We start from the raw sequence: 23,990 nt of genomic DNA, 5'->3' as shown, positions 1-23,990 counted from the left end.
TGCGGAGAGATTGGATGCGGTTGGCACTAATAGGAATCTGATAAACCTACCTGGGAACCTTCCTTTCCCTGTCGGGGTCAGAGTTCTCCTTGTTGAGGGGGATTTGCTCAGACAATGTTTTTGTCTGATGGAGGAGTGGCAGTTCAGTGCAATACCGCTGTCTGTCTTTCACCAGAAAAGAAGGCAGAAGGAAACATTTGGCCACTTGAATTTTCACGTTATTTTTCTTGTTTATTATGGCAGTTGTCCATAAAATGACAAATCTGAGCTCACAGGGAACACTTCTGCTCAGGCTGTTTAATCATAATCATTCCTGGGGAGGGAGAGGGATACTGGTTCCCTTGACGAGTTACATCTGCCACAGCCTCCTCCCTTATTTGTTGGCACAGCATGCATGCTGTGAAGCAGTGTTCCCATGTGCTACCATAGCAGTGTCAACTGAGTTTTGCTTCTTTTAGCTCCCTTCAAGTCCTCTCTGGCCCTCAAGTCAATTACTCTAGTATCTATAAAGTCTGACCAGCAGCTGGTTCCTGATTTTCCTGTTTATGATCCAGCTAAAGGAGGGTTGATAGGAAAAGAAGAGCCCAGAAGGTTTGGAAGCTGCACAATTTCCTATTTGGAAGGGCCCCAATAATTTATTGATTCCTGTTAATGGCTTCAGAACCCCCTAATGACTTCTAATTGTTGAGTGTGGACATGATTCGTACCTGGATGGGAGATACCAGGAAGCTCCATGTATATAATTCTGAGCTTTCTAAAGGAAGAACAGGATACAAGTATGGAAAAATAAAAGCATAAAGATTTGTTCATTACAGAACAAATGTTGTGCTATCAATATATTTAATTCTCAACATGGCCTCGTCTTTGGATACTTAAACCCAAGATTTGAGCCATGAACAGACAAGACAGTGTGGTTGTAGTGGTTAGTATTAGACTAGGATCTTGAAGACTCAGGTTTGAATCCCCACTCTGCCATGGAAGCTTGCTGAGTGATGTTGGGCTAGTCTCACACTCTCAGCCTAACCAAACTTACAGGGTTTTTGTAAGGATATAACGGAGGAGAGGAGAATGCTGTAAACTGCTTTGGGTCCCCATTGGGGAGAAGGACAGGGTATAAATGAAATAAATTGGAGAGATCTTTCTATAAACCTGAGAACAGTTCCAGGTTTGCAGAAAAATGTGAAATCTTAAAAAAAAGGGGGGGACCCCTGATAATAGAAGCAAATCCAGTACCATTAAAACATGAATGCCATCTGAGATCTCAGTGGCCATTATGGGGTTGCTAGGCAGCCCCAACAATATTACCAGCTTTCAAACATTGGTTTCTGTTAATAAAAGGCAGGATCATGGCTCTTTCCGGGGCTATTTTGGCCTTGCACTCCACCCCTGCTCCCTGCTTCCAGGGCTATTTTGGTCTTGACCTCCACCCCTGCTCCTCCCCTTGAGGAGGACTCACCAGCAGGGCTCAGCAGCAGCCACCAAGCAATTTGCTAGCATGCAATTCGTGTAACTCATCCAAGTGTGGTGGCGGCTGCTGGATGACTTGATGCCACACAACTTGGCATGGGCCCAGCAACAGCCTTCACACAACTTGCGTGACTTGGCTAGGCCTGGCAGTGGCCACCATATAACTCACCTAGGAAGAAACTGACGGGGGATGGGAAGAGGTAAAGCTGTGAACCAGTGTGGTGTAATGGTTACAGTGTCATACTAAGATGACAGTGGGTAGCCGTGTGAGCTGTAGCTCACGAAAGCTCATACCCTACCAGAAAATATTTTTGTTAGTCTTTAAGGTGCTACTGGACTCTTGCCCTTTTTGAATACTAAGATCTGAGAGACCCAGATTCACATCCCTACACTACCATGGAAACTCATTGGATGACCTTGGCCAGTCATTCTGTCTCAGCTTAATCTACCTGACACGGTTGTTGTGAGGATACAATCGAGAAGAGGAGATGCTATAAGCTGCTTTGGGTCCCCATTGGGAAGAGAGATGGGGTATAAATGAAGTAAATAAATAAAACTTGAAGATTGGGGTCAGGGGGCAAAGAAAGTTTGGTTGGTAAGTGGGAAGGAGAACAGGGTGATGGCAGAGGATATGAGAACTTCCAGAAAGAAGTAGTTTGGGGAATAAGGTATAGGGGGGAATGCAGTGACTCCACAAGCCCTTGTGAGTTTGCTCTTCCACTTTGTAATGCCATTCGAAGGGAATGGCATTTAGTTAATGTGGCATCAAATAATAATAATAATAATGGTTGATAAATAATATTAAATTAAATGTATGTCTTTTGCTATTAAAACAATGGTTAGCTCACATTACCCATTTTTGTCGTTGTGCTGAGAAGATCCACATGATGGCAGGGGATCCACATGGTTTTGTTCAGGGGTAATGGGTACCATATGAAGAAGAAGAAGAAGAGTTGGTTTTTATATGCCAACTTTCTCTACCACTTAAGGGAGACTCAAACCGGCTTACAATCACCTTCCCTCCCCACAACAGGCACACTGTGAGGTAGGTGAGGCTGAGAGAGCTCTAACAGAGCTGTAACTTGCCCAAGATCACCCAGCTGGCTTCGTGTGCAGGAGTGGGGAAACAAATCCAGTTCACCAGATCAGCCTCTGCCGCTCATGTGGAGGAGTGGGGAATCAAACCTGGTTCTCCAGATCAGACTCCACTGCTCCAAACCACCGTTCTTTAACCACTACACCATTCTGGCTCTCAGGTATGTGGAATCTTTTCACAAGATTAGCTTCCAAGTGGATGTTGCCATGCTGCAGTTGTTCCACTTGATAAAAGCAAATGGCATATGTTGCAGCCTGGGTTTCTAGGGATCAAGTTGGAATGAACTATGACAAATGACAAGTTAACTAGAATAAAGTGAGAGTGTCCAGAGATGCCCGCTGTGCCAGGTGTCTCGGACATTCCTGACCTCTCTGGCCACGCCTCGTTCCTCCCCGGTGTGTCAGCTCATCTCAGTTCTACCCAGCTCATGCCCAGGTTGGCATTCAACTCCCTTAGTCCTCTTAAGCAGACACCCTCCCTTCCTTTGGCAGGGACAGCAGCAGGTACGAGGGAGAAACGGAGATCAGGAACCGCAGCAGAACATCAGACAGGAGGACAGAGCCGATGTGCCAGGAAACAAGCCTAAGGAGGTGTGTCCCATTTCCCCCACCTCCCGGTGCAAACGCTGACTTAGGAGATCAGGCAGGTGCCTGGGGGTGGGGACAGCCTCTTCCACAAATAACAAGGCTGGTCAGAGGGAGGCAGAGAGGACTCAGCAAAGACAAGGAATCTGGAAAGGAAGCCAGGTGGATTGGGGAAGGAGCCCACGGTGGGTGGAGGTCAGGAGAGACCCTATTGGGTGATGAAAAAAGGGGGTGGAGTAACTTCCATTTAAATGAGGCAGTTAGCTGAGGCCAAGGAGACAGGCTGCAGGGTTCTGTGCTGGAAAGAACCTGCCAGTCAGGGGAAGGAAGCTGGGAACACAATACAGCTCCTCCTCTGCCCATTCTGAGGCCATTGAGGCTCTGGGGAGCCAGGCTGGAAGGCTGGCTAGAGGGTACTGTGGAGGGTGGGCTTCACAGAGAGGCATTTGGATAGGGCAGAAATGGTATGTTGTAGTCTTTCTTTCTGTTCTGTCTCCCCCTCTTGTCCTTTGTTCAAACTACAGTCAAGACAGGGAACTTATCTCCCTTTGTGCTATCCCCTCACTTCAGGAGAACTCCCTCGTTCTGCTGCAAAGCATAGATCCATCCATTCCACTTGGTAAAGTGCGATAGAGAGGAGAGGTGTGAGCGGCAGCCGAAGTCAGAGCATTTCAGGCTGCTTACCTTGCCAAACTTTTGAACGGCAGAAAACATTTCACTGAGCCAGCCTTTTAGAACTCCAGGCGCAGTCTGGAATTAGATAGTATACACCCTGATATGTAGTTCATATGGGAAGGAGCTCTTACTATTTCCTTGCCACTTGTCTGGTGTAGTACGGTTTACTCAGATCTCTTTCCACCCTTCACCTGTCCCAATCTTCCCTCTTTCTTCCCCATTTTTGGCCTTCGTGTGGTTTAACACCTGGCTTTATATTTCCTCACAGTCCCAGGAACTGCAGCGGAAAGAAGAAGAGCTGAAACAGAGGGATGACTTCTATAAGGAGCAGTTGGCCCGCATTGAGCAGAAGGTGAGGCTACGTTGTCTCTTATTTGCAGCGGCTGAATACTAACTGGATCAGACGTCGGTCTGAGTGGATCAGCCAGGAAGAGAAATGAGAACCATTGTGCTGAAGCCTGGAACTGCCAGCCCTTGTTATGTGTCCCCAGGGCCCACCTCCCATCACACACTGTTAAACTGCTTCACAATCTGAACCTTTTAAGCAGCTCACATTTAGAAGATAATTGGTTTTTAACTGGATGAATTTTTTGGGGGGGAAACCCCCACTAGTTTACAATTTACAGTCTTATTTGCCCTCTTCTCACTATGGGGTTTAGTTGAAAGCAAAGTTACCTATTAAAAATTCTCTTTGTTAAAAAATATATCTGTGGCTTTAAAAAAACACCCTGTTAAAGTAACCTCAGATCATTCTATACATGTGAATTAAATTTGTTATTATTAATTTATCTCCTGGAATCAAAGTGTATTGCCCCAAACTTCTGTCTGCTCCTATGCTAGGTAAGCCTTTGAAATGAACATGATTTAAAGAGATACAGTCAAGCATCTTTTCCGCCTGAAATGACCTTTGGAAATCCATTTAGGGATTTGAATCTCTTCCCTGCATGCGGGGGTTACTTCTCTGTTTAATTGTTTACCATGATGAGTTTTTAAAAATTGATAGGGTAAAGGTATTGGAACAACTGTGCTGTTCCTTAGAAGCCCCTGTGTTCTTTTCTCTTCCAGGCTATTAGCACTAACTTTTGTCTTTAAAAATAAATAAATGTGTGAAGAATAATATTCCACAACCATAAAGCAATTAGGCCTCTTAACAGGGTTCATGTTTTTGACTCTCAGTAGCACTACATATGTGCAGCAGGAAAACTGCTCAAACCATTGGCTGCCAGTCTTTTGACAAGTGTGCAACAAGCCAGATCAGAATTTGAAATAGTGCGACTGTAATGTATACTGGCCCTGACCTGGATGGCCCAGGCTAGCCTGATCTCGTCAGATCTCAGAAGCTAAGCAGGGTCAGCCCTGGTTAGTATTTGGATGGGAGACCACCAAGGAATACCAGGGTTGCTGTGCAGAGGAAGGCACTGGCAAACCACCTCTGTTAGTCTCTTGCCATGAAAACCCCCAAAAGGGGTCGCCATAAGTTGGCTGCGACTTGACGGCACTTTGCACACACACAATGTATACTGAGAATGTATTCTGCCCCACTCTCTTGCCTTGTATTGACTTTGCCTCTAGTCTACTGAGCCAAGAAGCAGACAGCAGCACAGCATGGGAGGGAGGAAGGGGCGTCCTAAACGTCTGTCTGTGACATCTGTGTCACAGGCTTGCCATCCATGGCATAAAGTGAGATGGTTCCCCAAGGGACAGAAGAACTTGTTATGGTGACCATAACATAGGAGGAAGGCAAGAATAAGAGCACAAAACTATGGCCTGAACAGAGAGGGCAGATCTGATAGTTCCTCTACCTCCACACCAATGTGCCATGAGTTCTTGTTCATTCTCTGTTGCTGCTAATGGCAAAGCATGCTCATGAGCCGGTTCACTATGTGCACTTAGCTGCTTTTATTCTGTGTAATTAATTAAAAAACAAACGATTAAAACTACCACCCAATGTTGGTTGAGTTTAACTCCATTTATGTTTAATAGGGAATGTGCAATCAAATCTCAAGCAATCCACCAACCATTGCTCTAATTATCTCAGTTGTCCATATGTTCGCAGACAGAGGGAGTTTTCTATTTATTTATTTATTTATTGCAAATTTTTGGCCTCATGCTGTGCCTTTTTTGCGTTTTGTAAAGTAGAACTGACTGGGAATATTTGTAAATTTATCAGTCTCTCTTTTATGGGTCACAGAGAAACTGTGCTCCTTACTGCCCTTCGTGTCTCTGGATCTTTATTTGTTTGTTTTTAATATATTTTCACCCTTTCCCAGTTGTATTCTTTGACTTCCTTTGCTGTTCTAAACATGCAGTCCTTTAACAAATTCAAGCAAATCCTATTGAACTCATTTAGGCTTACTTCTGAGTAAACATGAATGGTATTGGGCTGAAAATAGGATTTTCATATTAGCTGACGCGTGCTTTGTTTGCAAGAGCTTAAAGATGGTGATAAAACCCTTCAGCCCTGTTGCGTGTTGATATTTTTTTCTCCCTTTCCCCCCAGTCTTGTGTACTATGGCAAGGCAATATTAAGGGCGTGTTTTGTTTCCTCACTTTATAGCAATAGATAGTTTTCTAACCTTTAAACACCAGCATTTTGCTGGTAATAAAATAGAAGAATGCCTCCAACTGTTATAGAGTGAACCTAGATTAGAGCTGAAGATGGAGGGGGCTGGGAGAGGAGAGAAATGTACTTGAAACAGTGTAATAAAGCTTAATTGTATTAGTTTTGAAAAAGATTTTCGATCTTCTCCATGGATAATTTTATTCCTATAATGGTTGGAAAGATGGAAAATGCAGTACTGAACAATCTTTTATATTAGCTGTTGCTTTTATATAAGACTGCTTTCATTTGTTGAATACACACAGACCTTGACTCTCCCCCCTCCCCTTTTTGGCTCTGTAGCTACTGCTTTAGAACTTTTTAATCCATTTAGAAAGAAATGAGGTTCAGTGGGAGATAAGTTGAAGGGGAAACTTCTGAACAGCTGTTGTTTGGTTAGATTGTCACGGATGGATGTTTTGGAATTACAAAGCTAGGTTCTTCAGGGCGTTTGTGGGAGGTTGGGTGCGGGTGAAAGGCAAGATGGTGATTCAGCTTGGAAATCAGAGGTCCAAATTATCCTTGAAGAGGATAATTCCCTCTACCCCATCTGTGCTTTTTGGGGGTGAAAGATGAGGGCCAGTGTTCACAGCTTCTGCTTATTAGTGGTGCTCTATTATGGGTAATAATTTTAATGTTGTGTGTGCAGAGCTGCCATCGTGGTGCCCTTCTACCCCCCACACATTTGGGGAGAGAGAGATTAAAAGAGCAAACAGAAAGGTGGCATAATTCCTGTTAACTCTGTGGGATTTGTGTCACCTCTGTTACTCCCTCTTATCTGGAAAATCCAGAGAGGGACCCCCCCCCCACGAACACACATTGAGTAAGGGAGGAAAAAACTTCACAATGTTTAAGGGAGCATGTAAATTTGGTCCCCTTGCAGGAGGCCTCTGTTTCTCTAGGTTCCTATCACACCAGTGGGTACACAACTCAGTAGGAAAACACAGACTCCAAAGTGTACTGATACAAATTGAACAGTTCATTGGAAGACACTATTGCATAATATATTTCTTGGCTCAATCATCAACTAAAAGGGAGACTGCAACCAAGAAATCAAAAGGAGATTTGAGACTGGGAAGAGCAGCCATGAAGGAGCTGGAAAAGTTCCTTAAGTGTAAGGAAGTGTCACTAGATACCAAGATGAAAAGAGTTCATACTAAGGTATTCCCTTAGTATGATATGATAAGATATATATGGATATGAAGGTTGGACAAGGAAGAAAGCTGACAAGAATAAAATTGATTCATTTGAAATGTGGTGTTGGAGGAGAGTTTTACTGATATCATGGACCACCAAAAAGACAAACAAGTGAGTTTAGATCAATTCAATTTTGAATTTTCCCCGAAGCTGAAATGATTAAACTGAGGCTATCATACTTTGGTCACATCAAGAGAAGACAAGACTCTGGAAAAAAGACAACTATGCTAGGAAAAGTTGAAGGCAGCAAGAAAAGAGGAAGACCCAACATGAGATGGATCAACTCCATAAAGGAAGCCATAACCTTCAGTTTACAAAATTGAGCAAGGCTGTTAATGATAGGGCATTTTGGTGGTCATTAATTCATAGAGTCACCGTATGTTTGAAAAGGCTTTGATGGTACATAACGCACACAAATTGCATGATACACTACCAAAGCAAACTGCAAACTGATAAGATGCATGATACGTGAATACATGAGAAAAGGCATGGATACAAAACCATCATAAAGATAAAAGAATCATAGAGTTGGAAGGGATCACCAGGGTCATCTAGTCCAGAGCTTCTCAAACTTTTTCCACTCGCGACCCCTTTTTGCCCAATAAATTTTTAGGGGACCCCTCTGGGGATATAGGTATATAAAATTGGTATACAAACCAAACATTTACTGATAATAAATCATAAAGAAAATTATTTTAAAACGATTCATTGGTGTACCTATAATTATACCATTTATTAAAGGATTTTAAGGATGGATTTTTTCCTTACTGAGACTGCACCTGAAAAGTGTTTATACTGCAGAAAAAAAGTTACAACCTGCCCTTCGTAGTGCTTAGTGACTGAGGGTGTATGTGTGCGGGGCTGTTTAATATTCGGCTGTTCCACACGATCAGTAATTGCCATCTTTTGCGTTTCTAGCTGTGTGGCTGCTTTTAGTGTTAGTGCTTCAGCTGGCTCAAGGGTGTCAAACTCAATTGTTATGAGGACTGGCTATGATATAAATGTCACTTGGTCGGGCAGGGCCATGCCTCGCCAGCCCAGATCAGGAGTGTGTGTGTGTGGGGGGGTCGGCTCGCAGGCCAGATAAGATCTCTCAAGGAGTCAGAGCCGGCCTGCGGGCCTTATGTTTGACACACCTGGTGTAAGGCTTTAAAGGTCAAAACTAGCACCTTGAACATTCAAAGAAAGCATTCTTGGATTTCACTGGGGAAAGGTACCCCTGTGGCAAACAGGAGCTATGGGCTCAGGGTCCATCCCCAGGAAAGTTGGCAAGAAGGCAACGCTTACCTTTAAGCCCGCAACAGACCTGTCAGCCACAAAACAAGTGGAAGAGTCCAGATGAGAAGCCACACCTTCTCACTTTGGATCCATTGGGGAGGTCCAATTTAGACTGACTGCAACATTGGGCAAGGAGGGGTTTTTCCTATACCAACCATATATCAACCATCATGAAAATCACAACAATATCCCTTTTTTAATTAAAGCATCCTCCTGAAAAATGTGGTTCAGATGAAAGACATTGGCAGGAGTATGCACACCCTGCCTAACAGGCTGCAGTCATCTGAGAATCTCCCCCCCCCCAAAAAAAGAGTCCCCACCCACTCCAGTTAAGGCATCTGGCCTCTTGCTCTGAGCAGCTCTTCCTGGGGAAAAAAAAGTCCCCCCCCACCTTTCCCCACACACCCACGTTCTCCATTTGGGATTCTCCTGATCTGTCCACTCAAGAGAGGGGGCTGAAAAAGTTACAAATCAGGAGACATGCCTTACCGGCCCCACAGAAATCCTATGTTGTGTAACACTTCCACCCCACCCACCCCCATTTGCCAAAGGAGGGCCTCACTGTATTCCCACCACCACCGCCTGCTGCAAAGGAATCCCATTTCCCATGAGAAAAAAGATTAGCTTCAGGAGGGCAGATGCTCACCAGGGCCGCGTTTTTGCCTCAGAGATCGGGGCGGGGGGATTCAGTTATCTTTCAACCCCAAGCAACACCAAGTAAGTGAAGACCCAGAGGACAGGTACCCACCTTTCTCAGACAGTCTTGGGGGGTACACATGGAGGCAGCTCTGTTCCCCCTCCCCAAATGCAAACAGAGTGCTCTGCAGCCAGACAAAGCTCTGCCTGGCAGCCCATACAACTTTACACTCGGGTTGCCAAATGACCAGGAGAAACTCCAGCCTGCCCAGCACCTGTGCCTTTAGCTTAGGTTTCATCTGCAACAATCAGGAAGGGAATCAGTTCCCAGCCTGGAGACAAACCGGATTCCCGCCTGGCTGTCATTCCAGTCCCAGAACACTTGTGCAAGTCCCAGGGGTCCTCATTCCACTCTGGATACTGTCCTTCCAGTCCCAGAGTAGCGTATCTGGGCTTAGAGACCTTACTGGAAATTCCATTCCACTATTTCTTTGCAACTCTTTTTGTGCTGTAATGTATTTCAATGGAGCCCATGCAAGTCAATTCCCAGATTCCCATTATTTTCAGTGGGCTGTGCAGCCTCTCCCATTGCTTCTAATGGACAATCCTGTCATTTGTTTCAGTACATCCCAAGAAAGGGAGAACCAGAGAGAGAAATAGATAGATAGACAGACAGATACTGAGAGAGAGAAAGAAGGGGGAGAGAAACACAGAGAGAGAAGGGGGAAGAAAGAGGGAGAGAGAGAAAGGGGGACAAAGAGAGAAAGAAATAAAAAAGAAAGGGAGAGAAAGATAGTGAGAAAGAAAGAGAACGGGGGAAGAGAGCGCGAACGAACGAACGAACTAGAGGGGGGCAGAGAAAGCAAGCAAGCACCAGAGAGTGGGGGGGGGGGTGGAAGAAAGAAAGAGAACCAGGGAGAAAGAGAGGACAGAGAGAGGAGGAGAAAAGGAAGGAAAGAAAGAAGGAAGAGAAAAATAGAGACGAGTGTGAAAGAGAAATATCCCTTGGCTAAGAACCCTTGAATCCCCCCCCCCCCCAATAATCGCATTCCAGGTCCAGCACCAGATGCAGGGATGCCAAAGCATGCCTGCCCTCCACCCCCTACTCACCGCCAGGGGGAAGGAGGCCAGGAGGGACCCAATTTTGCAGCTGTCCCTAAGAGCAAGGAGGCGGCAGGGCTGGCGATAAGCAGCAACTCAAAGGCAGCCACGCCACACAGCTGGATGACAGCTCCTTGCCTTGGGGGCTTGCGCAGGGAGCTGGGTCCCGCACTGGCTCCACTACACTGCACCCAGGTGGCCCAGCCACCCTGCGACTAAGCAACTGCGAAGCGCGGCGCCACGTGCAACCTCGTTATGCTGGTGGGCCACATACTCTATTCAGCCCTGGCGGCTCACGCAACAGCTTGGGAAGGTCCCTCCCTCCCCCAGCACAGCCAGCTCCCCGCTCTGGGCTGGAGCGTGTAAACCAAGCTGTTTGCAGGTTTGGGGCAGCTTGCACGCTCCAGCCCGGATTGGGGGAGAGGGGGGCACCTTGCTTCTGTGGGCCGCATAAAAGCCCTCTTTGGGCCTGATCCGGCCCGGGGCCCTATGATTGACACCCCTGGTCTATAGGGAGCGCTTGGCGAGAGGGGCTGGGGTGGCGGGGCTGGCAACTTTTTCGCGACCCCAAGATTCAATTACGCGGCCCACACTTTGAGAAGCTCTGATCTAGTCCAACCCCCTGCACAATGCAGGAAACTCACAACTACCTCCCCCACACACACCCAGTGACCCCTACTCCATGCCCAGAAGATGGCCAAGATGCCCTCCCTCTCATCTTCTGCCTAAGGTCATAGAATCAGCATTGCTGACAGAGGCTTTTAAGCCTCTGCTTAAAAACCTCCAGGAAAGGATTGTTTACCACCTCCCAAAGAAGCCTGTTCCACTGAGGAACTGCTCTATCTGTTAGAAAATTCTTCCTAATGTCTAGATGGAAACTCTTTTGATTTAATTACAGCCCATTGGTTCTGGTCTGACCTTCTGGGGCAACAGAAAACAACTCGGCACCATCCTCTATATGACAGCCCTTCAAGTACTTGAAGGTGGTTATCATACCACCTCTCAGTCTTCTTCTCTTCAGGCTAAACACACCCAGTTCCTTCAGCCTTTCCTCACAGGACTTGGTCTCCAGACCATGTATATGGCTACAACAAATAATATGGAATACATCAACAGGTAGTCCATAAGCATGAGCAAATAAAACACAAATCTGCATTATTGTTCTAAACCAGTACCCAGTAGAGGACACACTAAGTAGAAGAGAAATGAACCATAAACCTCTAGGCATTGTAAGTACACTGGAAGCAAAAGGTTACAAACATAGGAGCAAGGGTAGCGCATGTTTGCCAGTCTAAACGTTAAACTGTTAATTGCCACCCTATCACCCTCCTACTCATATAGTTTTAGCTCAGTTTCCTAGCTACCTATCCAAAGAACCAGGATGGTTGAGGAGACAGGACTATCAGAGGCTTGTGGGTTCTCAACCTTCAGACTCCTGAGACTTAAGATGAGGGGAGGGCAGGGGTAGGCCTTGGGAAGCATCAAGAAACAGCATCCTCAGAGCAGGTGGACCCTAAGCAGAAAAAGCTACAGGCCCAAGAGAAAAGGCTGCTCCCAAGCCCACCTTCCTCCAGGATTTTTCTACTTTTCCCTTGAGCAGGGATGGTACTGTGGTGGCACCCCACTCCTCAGAGATGGAGACAATGGCATAGACTTAATTTCCCCATCATTCACTGTTTACTTTAACAGCAGGAGATTGTAAAAACGTATGCCCATAACATCTTCCAGTAATCCAAAACAATATGCTGGTCAGAACTCTACACATTGATCATGAGACTGGTCATCTTATTTGTCCGAGTTGCAGGTGTGCACCTGTTTCTTAGGGACTTTTTGCTTTCTCAGCAGTCAGCAGTGCATTCTGGAAACTTTTAATAAGCAGCTTCATGTGGGGGCTCAATGAAAAGTGTTCCTGAATAGCATGATTGTGCATGCAAGTAATTGAGGGGTTTCCCCCTCCCCTTATGTGGGGAATCCAGTCCTGCGCAATCTGGTACTCAGAGCTTCTCAGCCATTGCTTATCTTACCTCCGTTGGCAAAGTTAATATTCCAGTTGACACACCAAATTCTGGGCTCCTTGTGCTGAATCCACAGATTTTCTCAAAGCCATTGGAACAATCACACAAAATAAGATAAAAAATCCAGGAATCCATGCATTTTACCCCATAATATGCAGGGCCAAATGCAGTTGCTGTCACCTAGTGGGAGAAATCTTCTGTTGCTCCTTCCCCCAAATGAACACTTTCTGTCATTATTAAGATATGATTCCCAATGTTTTTAGCTACTTGTAGTTATGTGTTCCTCACTGAAGTCACCTGATGCTGTATTACTGCAATCTCTGCAAAAGCCAGTTTCTGATGGCAAATTACACAGAATCAGGGGCTAAAATCCATTTTGTTCAAAGATAGAGGTTGTAACTGGGCCAATTCAGACCCAGAAATATACTGGATTAACAAAATAGAGGCAGGAAAATCCTCTCTAAGAATCCAGATGTTCTTATTTTAATAATTTGCTTAACTGGAAAACAGCATGCACTCACTAGCTGAGGTATCGAGTAAATCAAAGGGATAAAGTGAACCATTTTGGATTCCTAGAGAGCCTACTAGTTATTTTTGATGCAGCTGAGATTTATGCTGTAGACCTAGAACAACTGGCATTGCGCCAGCTGCTCTCTTATGGTTGCTTGAGAACAAACTGGTGCAGGATGCTTGGCATTTCAGTGCCATTCAGGCATTTTGTTCCCCTCCTTCCCCATTCCAAGCAGCCCCATGTAAGTCAAATGGGAATGCCTGCCAGAAGCTACTTTTTGCAATTTGGTTAGATTGGTGTATTTGATCAAGGAAAGAAATAAAATCACCGGTGTTGTTTCCTTATACTTTTTAATTAACATTGTTTATTAAAATATTTATTCCCCGCTTTTCTTCTTGTCTGAAGGCGGCTGTACTTGATATGAAAATTGGTTTACTTGGTTTGGATATATCAAGACCACAAATGGCTAAAGATAAATTGCTGCAGTGAGTGATACTAGGTAAATCTAAATTGAATTAACAATGCCAAGGTGAGGATTAAACAGGCTAATTCTAACTATAATTGTCACATAATAAAGTGTATTCCATTCAAAGTTTCATGTTGAGATGGGAAAAGATACTTATTAAAGGCAGCTAATCAATGTTCAGAGGTAAAAAAAAGTACATCATTTATAGTTTAACCATTTTGGGATCAGAAGCTGAGAGTGTGGCATATAAATAACAAGGGGGGGCTGTGAAACATGCAGGGGGGAATCCCATCTCCCCCTTTCATTGTTGAGTCAGTGCAACTCTAGGCTAGCCACTCATCTTGGAGCCTGGCCATGGCAGCTGCAGCTGCGGTGTCTAGGTACTGCTCTGAGCCCGTAGCATCTCTTGGTGTCTGCTGCTGCAACTGGGCCTGATGTAACTCCTGGCATGTGCCATCACCATGGCCAGGCCCAGAGTGGCTTCCAGCATCCACCGCAGCCAGGCCCAACATAGATCCCTGAAGCAGCTGTCACCACTTCAACAGAAGCAAAGTACGTAAATGCATTTGTCTGCACACTTGCAACCAATGCTTTTTTAAAAAAATATATATATTTTATTTTGATTTGGGGGAAATTTAAACCTTTCAGGTTTTTCTACAAACCTGGGAAGTCCTCCAAGTTTGCAGAAAAGTCTGTTTAGCATCTGTGTGGTCCCGACCTGTGGATTTAAGTATCCGCAGATGGGGATCACATGTCGCTATTAGATATATAGATATAAATAAAGATGCATTATTTGGTGAGGAATTAAATAATTTGTGGAGACATCTCTGTCTTTTTCAGAGCAAGAGAGACTTTGAGGTTGCTGGAGATCTGATGTCCCCTCTTAAAAGATCTCAGATGGCAGCAACTGGGGAAATTTTTTCTCTGCAGGAGAGCTGATGTCAGAGTGGACAGTACAAAACCAGATGGACTAGTCAGAACCGTAACTAGCTACTTTTGTACCCATGGCAAGAATATAAAATTGCGCACATTATGCTTTCATAGTAGTTATTTTGGTAGAAAGGTAAATAAAATATAACAAGAGTAATAACAACACAACATTTATTTTAGTTATGATATACTTTTTCTTCACCCCTCATCTTTGTGCGCCTTATTACAGCTCTGGGACCAGAGTTCCTCTCTGATTGAAATAGCTTGATATGTTCATGTCTATCCTGTGCCATCCAGATGGGTGAGCATTTACCCATTCCACACTCAAATAGCAGCTGCATTAGACTGATCTGTTCCAATGAATACCCCTACATCTTTCCATTTTCACTGACTTTTTCATAGATATTTTCTCAGAGAAGCTCATTGATTTGGTGCAGGTGGTAAAACTCTGTGGTGTCCCTACTATTTTCATTTGAATTTCAAAATGGCTATCGTGTCTCTAGAGAATAAGGCAGGAAAAGAATTTAAAAGTACAGTATTTTTGTAAGTAATGGTTTGACCAGTCAGGCATGAAGTGGCTGTGTTGCCTATGCTTATTGCTTGATCAAGTGATGCAGTTCTTGTAAACTGTAGGGACTACGGTGCTGGCTGGATGCATGATTAGCACCAATTCAACATTTGGGCAACATGTTGATGCCCAGATGGGAAAATGTTTTGACCTGCTGTGTTTCTGTCATTATGCAAGTGTAAAAGACAGAAGTGTTGTGCCAGGAGGGAAAAATTGGCAACTCAGACAGTGAGAGGCAAGGGGACATATCTCTTTGCTTAGGATGGCACTGTTAGGTGGTTGTCAGGAAGATATTGGCAGCGGTACAGTTTTCTAAGCCTGTGACTAGGGAGGATATAACTCTGCTGAGGATTGGCAAATCACTTAAGCAGAGGAAACACAGGCCATTCCTGCATGGGTTTTTTCCATCAAGTTCAATGCTGTTGGGAAGTGGGTTTTGTTTCTGCTTCCCCTCTGCATCTTTGTGCATTTGTGCACCTCCTGGGATTTCTCCAGGTTTTCTCCAATCTTTTTCAAATCTGGTTTCCTCCAAAATGTTGGGAAGACTACAATAAAACCAGGATGACTGCTATGTGGGTGGGAAAGTTCAGATTTTCCCACGCATGTGGCAGTAGGGTTGCCAGGTCCCTTTTTGCCACTGGAAGGAGGTTTTTGGAATGGAGCCTGAGGAGAGCGGGGTTTGGGGAGTGGAGGGACTTCAGTGCCATAGAATCCAATTGCCAAAGTGGCCATTTTCTCCAGCTGAACTGAACTCTGTCGGCTGGAGATCAGTTGTAACAGCAGGAGATCTCCAGCTAGTACCTGGAGGTTGGCAACCCTCTGTGGCAGTCATTTCCCTTTTCCCATGGAGGCCATTTTCTCCCCTTGCCGGGCTTGCTTTATTCTTTTAAAAACCAGTCCTAGAATATTATTATATTGATATAACGTGATATAAGTATGTGTACCTGGTTCTCTGAATCACCAGCTTTTACTTTTTACAAAAGTAAGTCTTTAGCCACTTCTGTTGCAGAGGTATTCCTTTCCACTTATATCTCTGCAAGGGAGGGAGCTAGAGACTTACTTTAAAGAAAATTTGGTATACACGTTGGTATAATTTTATATTGATACAGCAATATTCTAGGGCTAGTTTTTTTTAATTGCAAAAGCTTCAGTGGCCCCGGGGAAGGTGGTGGTGGCTGCTGCTGGGGTACTGGGGCAGGGAAACGACGGGGAAACCTGCCATGTGGAAGCCCTATTGCTGCTGAGCTTTACCAGCAGCCATAGCAGGGAAATCACATAAGCCTGTCCATGTGGGGAAAACATAATAGCCTTGAAGGGGCCCATGGTTTAAACAGCTGCTGACAATCTCCCGTGTTTGGGGACCACTAAGATAGAAATTGCTGGAAAATGATTGACGTTGGGCCTGAATGTAGGCGAATTATGATTCTTGTCCCTGGAATTATATACCAGCCTTGTGAGGCACTAGTACTACCCTTCAAAATATTTTGTAAACTAGTATAGGCAGCACAGATGAAGATGAAAGTCCGCTTCTTTGTACAGGGGAAAGACCTTGAGATTTGTATGCAACTAAGAACCTGAGTAAAGCTGCCTATAAAGCCAATTAATAGAAAGCTTTCCCCAGGCATTGTATTATGTGGTTTTGCGAATGTAGACGTGGCTGAAGAGGGAAGGAAGAAATGCATTAGTCACTAAAATTAGCCAGTAAATTAGGTATTTTTCCTTGTCACGCTGTGCCCTCTTTTTGAACCAGTCTGCAAGCGATAGTCCTGGCGCCTTACCTGTTGAAAGTCTTACAGTTAGAACCAAAGGCCTCAAGTTTACAGAATCAAGGGGCAAAGGGGATATTTCTCAGGCTTGGAAACTTTTTTGAAAAATCTAAAATAGTGCTAGAGAGATGATAGAAAACAAAACATTTAATCACATAAAGCTGCTGGCAAAGGAGATGGAGCGTTTAAATGAAGCTTTCTAAGCCTATTTGAGTATTTCATTGGGGAAACAGCAATCGATGAGAACATTTCAGGTAGGAAGAGGAGAGACTTTTGAAAAAAGTTTACTTTTTGGCTCAGTTTGTCTTTATATATGTTATGTAACCTTGGTACTTTATCAATGGGGGACACGTTTTATAATGGAAAAAAAATAGAATTCTTCTAAACTACAAAGTTCTCATTGCTGTCTCAGATTAATTTGTTGCATGCAAAGCATCTGTTGTGTACCTGTATGATTAACATTCTCAGCCTACCTCATTCAAAGAGGAGTAAGCCAGCCAGCCAAACTGTGCCAAACAAAGGCACGATATGGGATACTGTTAGTGAAGAGCTAGTCTGGTAAAGGCCTGGTATCCTACAGACCAGATTGTAGATTTCTTCCCCACTCCTCCAGAACTGTGGTATCTGTTATGACATCTGGTCTTAGAAAGAAAGGTGTGGTGTGGAAGGATAGAGGCTTACTTTAAGGTCTAGGAGAAGAATGGTGCTAGAAGGAGGGAAGATGGGTCAGGATAGGCATGGGATGCTAGTGGGGAGATACCAAGTAACTAGCTGAATGATTGATAGAATTGGAAGATGCAGTTAGAAAATGCCAGTATGGTACTGCCCTTTTGAAGTGCAATGAAGAATGCATCATCCTTCCTAGGTGAGCGGGCATGGGATGCTCTGCAGGGGCTTTCCTCACCCATTTGGGACCTACCACAAAATCCCTAGGGCTCATTTATCACAGAGAGGCAATTGAGATTGAGGTGAGTATGGCAGGAGCTTCTCTCTGTGGCAGTGCCTGTAAAACTCCATTCCCATATGCACAGAAAAGGTCTAGGAAATGAGGATGGTGAGGGAAGAGAGATTGTGACATCATTGAAGGATGGGAGAGGAGAGAGTATGACGTCATTTGTGAAGGAAGACTAGAATGTTGGGCAGAGCAGAAGGATTTCCATATGCATGTAAGATTTTATTATATACATAATGATCCAAGAATGCATTTTCTATTTGTGTAATAGTAGCTAGTTTTTCTTTCTTTGTGTTAGAGTACTTTTTATGCTTTTTACTAGAGAACTTCATGAAAAAATCACAGAAAACCTCGACAGCACAGGCATATAAGCAGGCTGAGAAATATAACTCTTTATGCGGGAGGTTGCATCCCTCCCTCATCCAAAGGGTCCTATTCATCCTCCGTCTGCTGTGATGCACAGCCTAGTGAACCCAGATTGACTCCATCCGGAAGCTGAGTCTTTTAGTGCCTACTGCGATTAATTTGCCAACACCTCTGAGGACAAAATCCCTTCTATTAATATTCAACTTGACTTAAGGAGTGCAGTATTGGTAAGGATTGTACCTTGAGATTTTGTCTAGATCAGATTTGTTTGATGCTTCCCTCTCATTGGGGGTTTGACTTAAGCTCGTATCGATTGGTATAACAAGGCCAGGCATTATTAGTATACCTTCAGGGAGAGCAGATTGGTGAGTTGCCTCAAATGTGTGGCGACTAATATTCAGCAGGTTGTTGCACTGGACCCTCCCAGTGCGGGGGACCTTTCAGGTTTCCAGGCATACCGGTTTTATAGCTTGCATTTATCATAGGCAATGTTTTGGCTCTGGTAGGTAATACTATCCTTGATATGCCTCCTTTTAAATAATTGATAATGAGGTGACATGAGGTCACCTGTCATAGCTCATTAGAACCACTCTCAAGTACTAGTTTCTGGCAGGGAGTCCTAGATTTGGCAGTGGCTAGTTTGGTAAGGCTGTTTCTTATTGCACAAGCCTGATAGGCCATTTATCCCAGTGCCCTCACTGGCAGTGGTTAGTACTGCGTCCTAGAAAAGAGCACAAAACAATATTGAACAGATGCATTTCCTTTCGCTCAGATTTTTGGATGCGTTTTCCTCAGACTTACAGAAACAACCATTTGTTTTATTTCCTTTTAATTTATGAAATGCATCTTTTTTTTATTTATGAAATGCATCTTTTTCCTTTTATTTATGAAATGCATCTTTTTTTTTAAAGCCACACAATTATAGTATTGCTTATCAGTTTGTCTTGTGGCATCATCTTTCAAAGTTCCCCACACAAACTTAGTGAGAATATGTTCCATGAAGCAAACAAATGTGAAAGGATTCTTCTTCTTCTCTTAGATCAGTTAAATGCAAACTAATTTGCTACTTATTTTTCATCTAACAAAATGACAGAGAGTAGCTTTTGCCTGGTGTCCTGTTCTGAACCTTTTCATCGGTTTTACACAAGTCTCCCATATTGTGTCTGCATGTCATTCAACTTTCTTTTGAAAGTATATGCCTTGCCTTTTGAGCCTGGAAGGAATAATTTACCAGGCGTTATACCCTAAAATTATTCAGCTGTAATTATTTATAGCAGGTCCCAAACTTGTCAGCTCAGATCACAAATTTTTGTTGCCTACTCCAAGTGCTCTGTTTGAAAAATCTCTATCCAGCTTCTTTGTAAAATTAAAAAGGCTGACAATTTTTATAAAATTTAAGTTTAAATCAGGACTTTCAATAAAATACAAAATAAAATAATCACCATCAAAGATAGTCAGCAGGTAAAATAAGAGAGAACCAGCAGAACAAAATCAAAATCCAGAATCCAACAGAATCCCTTCATCATAATCATCAGCTAATGCAAATCAAATATAAGCTTGCTGGGAAACTATAGCTACCTATCATTTGAAGAGTAAAAGCAATGGGCCTGCCATGTTTTTACTAACTAACATGATCAAAAAGAAAATTGGGAGGAGGCTGTAGGACTTGGGAGATCCTGGGGGAGCTATACTGGGCGGAATTCACTGATCCCCTAAGCAATGAGTGTTACCGTGTGTTTGATAATATAATGAACACCATGTCCACTGAATAGCATGAGTACTGAAAAACATTATAACATTAAAAATACATAACAGATGCATCCCAATGGCATACTTAAAATTTCTAAAACAGCTATGCCTCCAGATAGATTAATTGAAACCATTTCCCCTGTCAATAAAAATCAGTAGGGAATTTCTGCTTCCAATTTTTAAACTCTTGTAATTTTGCAATTTTTACCTGATTTCTGTGAAATGTAGATGGCTTGTACCCCTTATCCAAGAGGGGGATAAACAAGCGATGCAATATTGGCACAATAAATTCTTGATTTCCTACAGAGATGAATTCTTGTGGTTTTAGATTTATACCTTATCTTTCTGCCCTAATCAGGGCCACCTAGTTGGCTAACAGATTAAAAGAAGAAGAAGAGTTGGTTTTTATACCCCACTTTTCTCTACTGTAAGGAGTCTCAAAGCGGTTTACCATCACCGTCCCTTCCTCTCCCTACAACAGACACCTTGTGAGGCAGGTGGGGCTGAGAGAGTTCTGAGAGAACTGTGACTCGCCCAAGGTCTCCCAGCAGGTTTCATGTGGAGGAGCGGGGAATCAAACCCAGTTCACCAGTTTAGAGTCCACTGCTTTTAACCACTATACCATGCTGGCTCCCAACATACATAATAAAAACTTTTCTTAAAAACCATTAAAACCAAATAAAAGTGCATCATTAAAACACTTAAAAACAAACTAAAACACACATACAGTAACTGCATTATTTGTGGCTGCCTTGTCTCTTTCACTAGAAAAAGGCAGGTTATATGTGCAGTAAATAAATTTAAAAGTTCATTTACTATTAGATGCTGCTCTCTTCTCATCTTCTTCTGAGAAACTGATACCAGCTCCATTGGTGGCCCAGGGCCTTCAGTGCATGGCTTGAAACATCTTTTTTTATCCTCTCCCTGTTTGTTTTGGTTTTGGACAAGCAGCCTAATGAAGATATTTGGAGGACTTGAATACTTGCACGCTGTTTTGTTTCCTTTAAGTTGGTTTTAATAAAAAGTATGGGCATGGCTTTTATTTTTTTGATCTCTTTGGTCTCTCCTTTCCCACTCAGAATACCTAATTAGCCAACAAATTGTTTTATTGCCCCGGACTCTGCCTCTTGGAATAGGGGAAGGCAGCAGGGAGCCTAACTCTCTCTTTCATCCAGGCTACTTGAAATAGAAGTTTGAGCTTAACCCCTGAACATTCACAGAGCATAAACCCAGCATTCCCACTGCAAAGTAGCACAATTCTTTGTCTTTTCACAACACCTGGACTGCCGCATAGCAAATAGGAATCAAACCTAACATTAAGGAGCTGACCGAAGCCCTAAGGCAAGAGTCTTATTTAATGTACGATTGAGATCTCTGTATCTTACACATATATTGTAAATATACCTATGTATATAAAGTTGTCTTGTCCAGACTGCTGTTTTTATGTCCACTCTTTTAGTAGTTGCTCGGGGGCATTCAACAATAATGTTGCATGCTTGGTGGCTGGCACTGGATTAAAGGTTAAGAGCCACAGCCTTTATAGCGAATTTCATAGTATGAGGACAAATTATCTTGGTTTTATAAGGAATAGAATCTTCACAACATCAGCAATAAATTCAACACATCTTAACAATAAAGGTGCTCCTGGGATTCTATAAATAACCTGTATTTGGGTTTGTTTTGGATCTTAAACACCTACTTCTTTGTCTGATACAGTTGACCATTAAAAGCAGTAAAGAAAGAATGGTCCTGTTCTTCAAAGCTGAAGGAAATCCTGTACATTCACTGACAGAGAAAAATGACTGACTTAACTTCCTTGCTATTAGAATTCATAGCCTTTGATAAATCTATAATCCGACTCTTTAGAAAAGTAAACTTTTTTTATAGCTCTGCAAAAATCGGTATCTTTCTTTGTTCCCTAGTATTGCTTTCTCCATTTTGTTTTCTCCAATATCTTTCTATTGCTATGCATGATGATCCATCGCACATTGGTCTCACAAGGAACAGCTGTATTGGGAAGCAGGTTTTTTAAAATTATTATTCCCCACTCACTTCCCATATCTGCTGGGAAAGATTGCTGTGTCGTGCCATTGGCTCGGCTTTCAGAGCTCTCTGCTTGATTTCCCCATTAATAGCTGCTTCACTAAAAGCCTGTAAAGTTTAGCAGTTAATATACCTCAGTGCACCTGCTTTCAAAGACGGGTGAAATTGATTGGTAATTTGATGAACTCAAAGAACATTTACATTAGGGTAAATAAAATGCGCTAGATGTCATTGCTGCTTGCCTGTTGTTGCCTCTCTGTGTGTGCATGCTCAGACTTTAAGTACTGTGGTGACTGATGTACAGTGTATTACATCAAATTACAAGCAGCTTCTATGCAAACAGCGACAGAAGTATTTGCTTCCCTTTTGGTATGTGCAGTTAGCGCAGAGAGCTCGCGTGTTGAACCAAGAAGCGCTTGAACCTTATAATGTATTTGTTCTCTTGGTTAAGGCACCTTAGCACAAGGTGGGAATGGTACTTGTGAAGAATTTCAGCTGAAATAGTAAAAGGAGGAAAAAATACACAAAAAAGCAACCAGTGGCATAACTAAAATGAGGTTGCCGGGGAAGGGGGTGGGGAGGATGGTACTGATGTTGGTTTTTATCAGATGTTATTTGCAGCTATCACTTTATTAAGAACATAAGAAAGGCCCTGCTGGATCAGACCAAGGCCCATCAAGTCCAGCAGTCTGTTCACACAGTGGCCAACCAGGTGCCTTTAGGAAGCCACAAACAAGACGAGTGCAGCAGCACCATCTTGTCTGTGTTCCACCGCAACCAAAATAATAGGCATGCTCCTCTGATACTAGAGAGAATAGGTATGCAGTATGACCAGTATCCATTCTAACTAATAATCATGAATACCCTTCTCCTCCATGAATATGTCCACTTCCCTCTTAAAGCCCTCCAAGCTGGCAGCCATCACCACATCCTGGGGCAGGGAGTTCCACAATTTAACTATGTGTTGTGTGAAAAAATATTTCCTTTTATTTGTTTTGAATCTCTCGCTCTCCAGCTTTAGCAGATGACCCCGCGTTCTAGTATTATGGGAGAAGGAGAAAAACCTCTCCCTGTCCACTCTCTCCAAACCATGCATAATTTTATAGACCTCTATCATGTCTCCCCTTAGCCGCCTTCTTTCCAAGCTAAACAGCCCTAAGCGTTATTGCCTGAACGTATGGCAGGGATCGTGGTTAGAGTCCACATCGTTCCCGAAAGTAACACCTGCAAATAGGAATTGCATAGCTAAGCCTAATTACTTAGTTCTTCCCCACATTGTATGGAATGGCAATACTGGCCTTCATCCATCTCGTATGGTTTCCCTTTACAGTTGTTTATGGGAGTGCAGAATGGTAAGCTGCAGTACTGCAGTCAAAAGCTCTGCTCACAACCTGAGGTTGATCCCGACGGGAGTCAGCCTTCCATCCTTCCGAGGTCAGTAAATGACGTGGGAGTAAGTGGATTAGCAGTTATCCAGGACATACCACCAGAACTCCTTGGCTTTATAGAAAACAGTGTTGTTTAATTTACAGTGCACAGATACAAAAAGACAAACAGTCACGTACACTTCTCTCCACCAAACTTCCCAACACAGAGTTATAATCATACAGACTTATATACAGAACTGACCAGATACCAATTAGGCCACCTGTAGACCTGCCCACAGTATTGCATCAGCCTACTGCCTGAAACTGGTTAGCTGCAGTTCACGCTGGGACCTGCAAGGCCCTTGCTGCCTCTTGCATCAGCTAGATGTCCCAGATCTGACAGTTACCTGTCAGCTGTCTCTGTCAAATCTATTATGCCAACTTGTAACTCTGACAGTAAAATGAGTACCCAGCTTGCTGGTGGTAAAGTGTAGACGACTGGGGTAGGCAATGGCAAACCACCCCGTAAACATAGTCTGCCTAGTAAGCGTCGGGATATGACGTCACCCCATGGGTCAGGAATGACCCGGTGCTTGCACAGAGGACTACCTTTACCTTTGGGAG

At 43.5% G+C, this 23,990-nt stretch overlaps 1 protein-coding gene across 1 annotated transcript in view; it reads left to right on the top strand.

Moving 5' to 3' along the window:
* The window catches only part of CHCHD6 (coiled-coil-helix-coiled-coil-helix domain containing 6), a 234,171-nt gene that overhangs the window by 87,493 nt on the left and 122,688 nt on the right, over window positions 1-23,990 (top strand). Inside the window, exon 3 of the mRNA XM_056864341.1 lies at window positions 4,091-4,174. Within this exon, the coding sequence (XP_056720319.1) occupies window positions 4,091-4,174 (84 nt within the window). The remainder of the gene's footprint in view (window positions 1-4,090; window positions 4,175-23,990) is intronic.

This window comes from Euleptes europaea, chromosome 1 (genome assembly GCF_029931775.1).
Source record: "Euleptes europaea isolate rEulEur1 chromosome 1, rEulEur1.hap1, whole genome shotgun sequence".
Classification (NCBI taxonomy): Eukaryota; Metazoa; Chordata; class Lepidosauria; order Squamata; family Sphaerodactylidae; genus Euleptes; species Euleptes europaea.
Note: the sequence above shows the minus strand (reverse complement) of the source record. Positions and strands in the feature narration are given on the sequence as shown.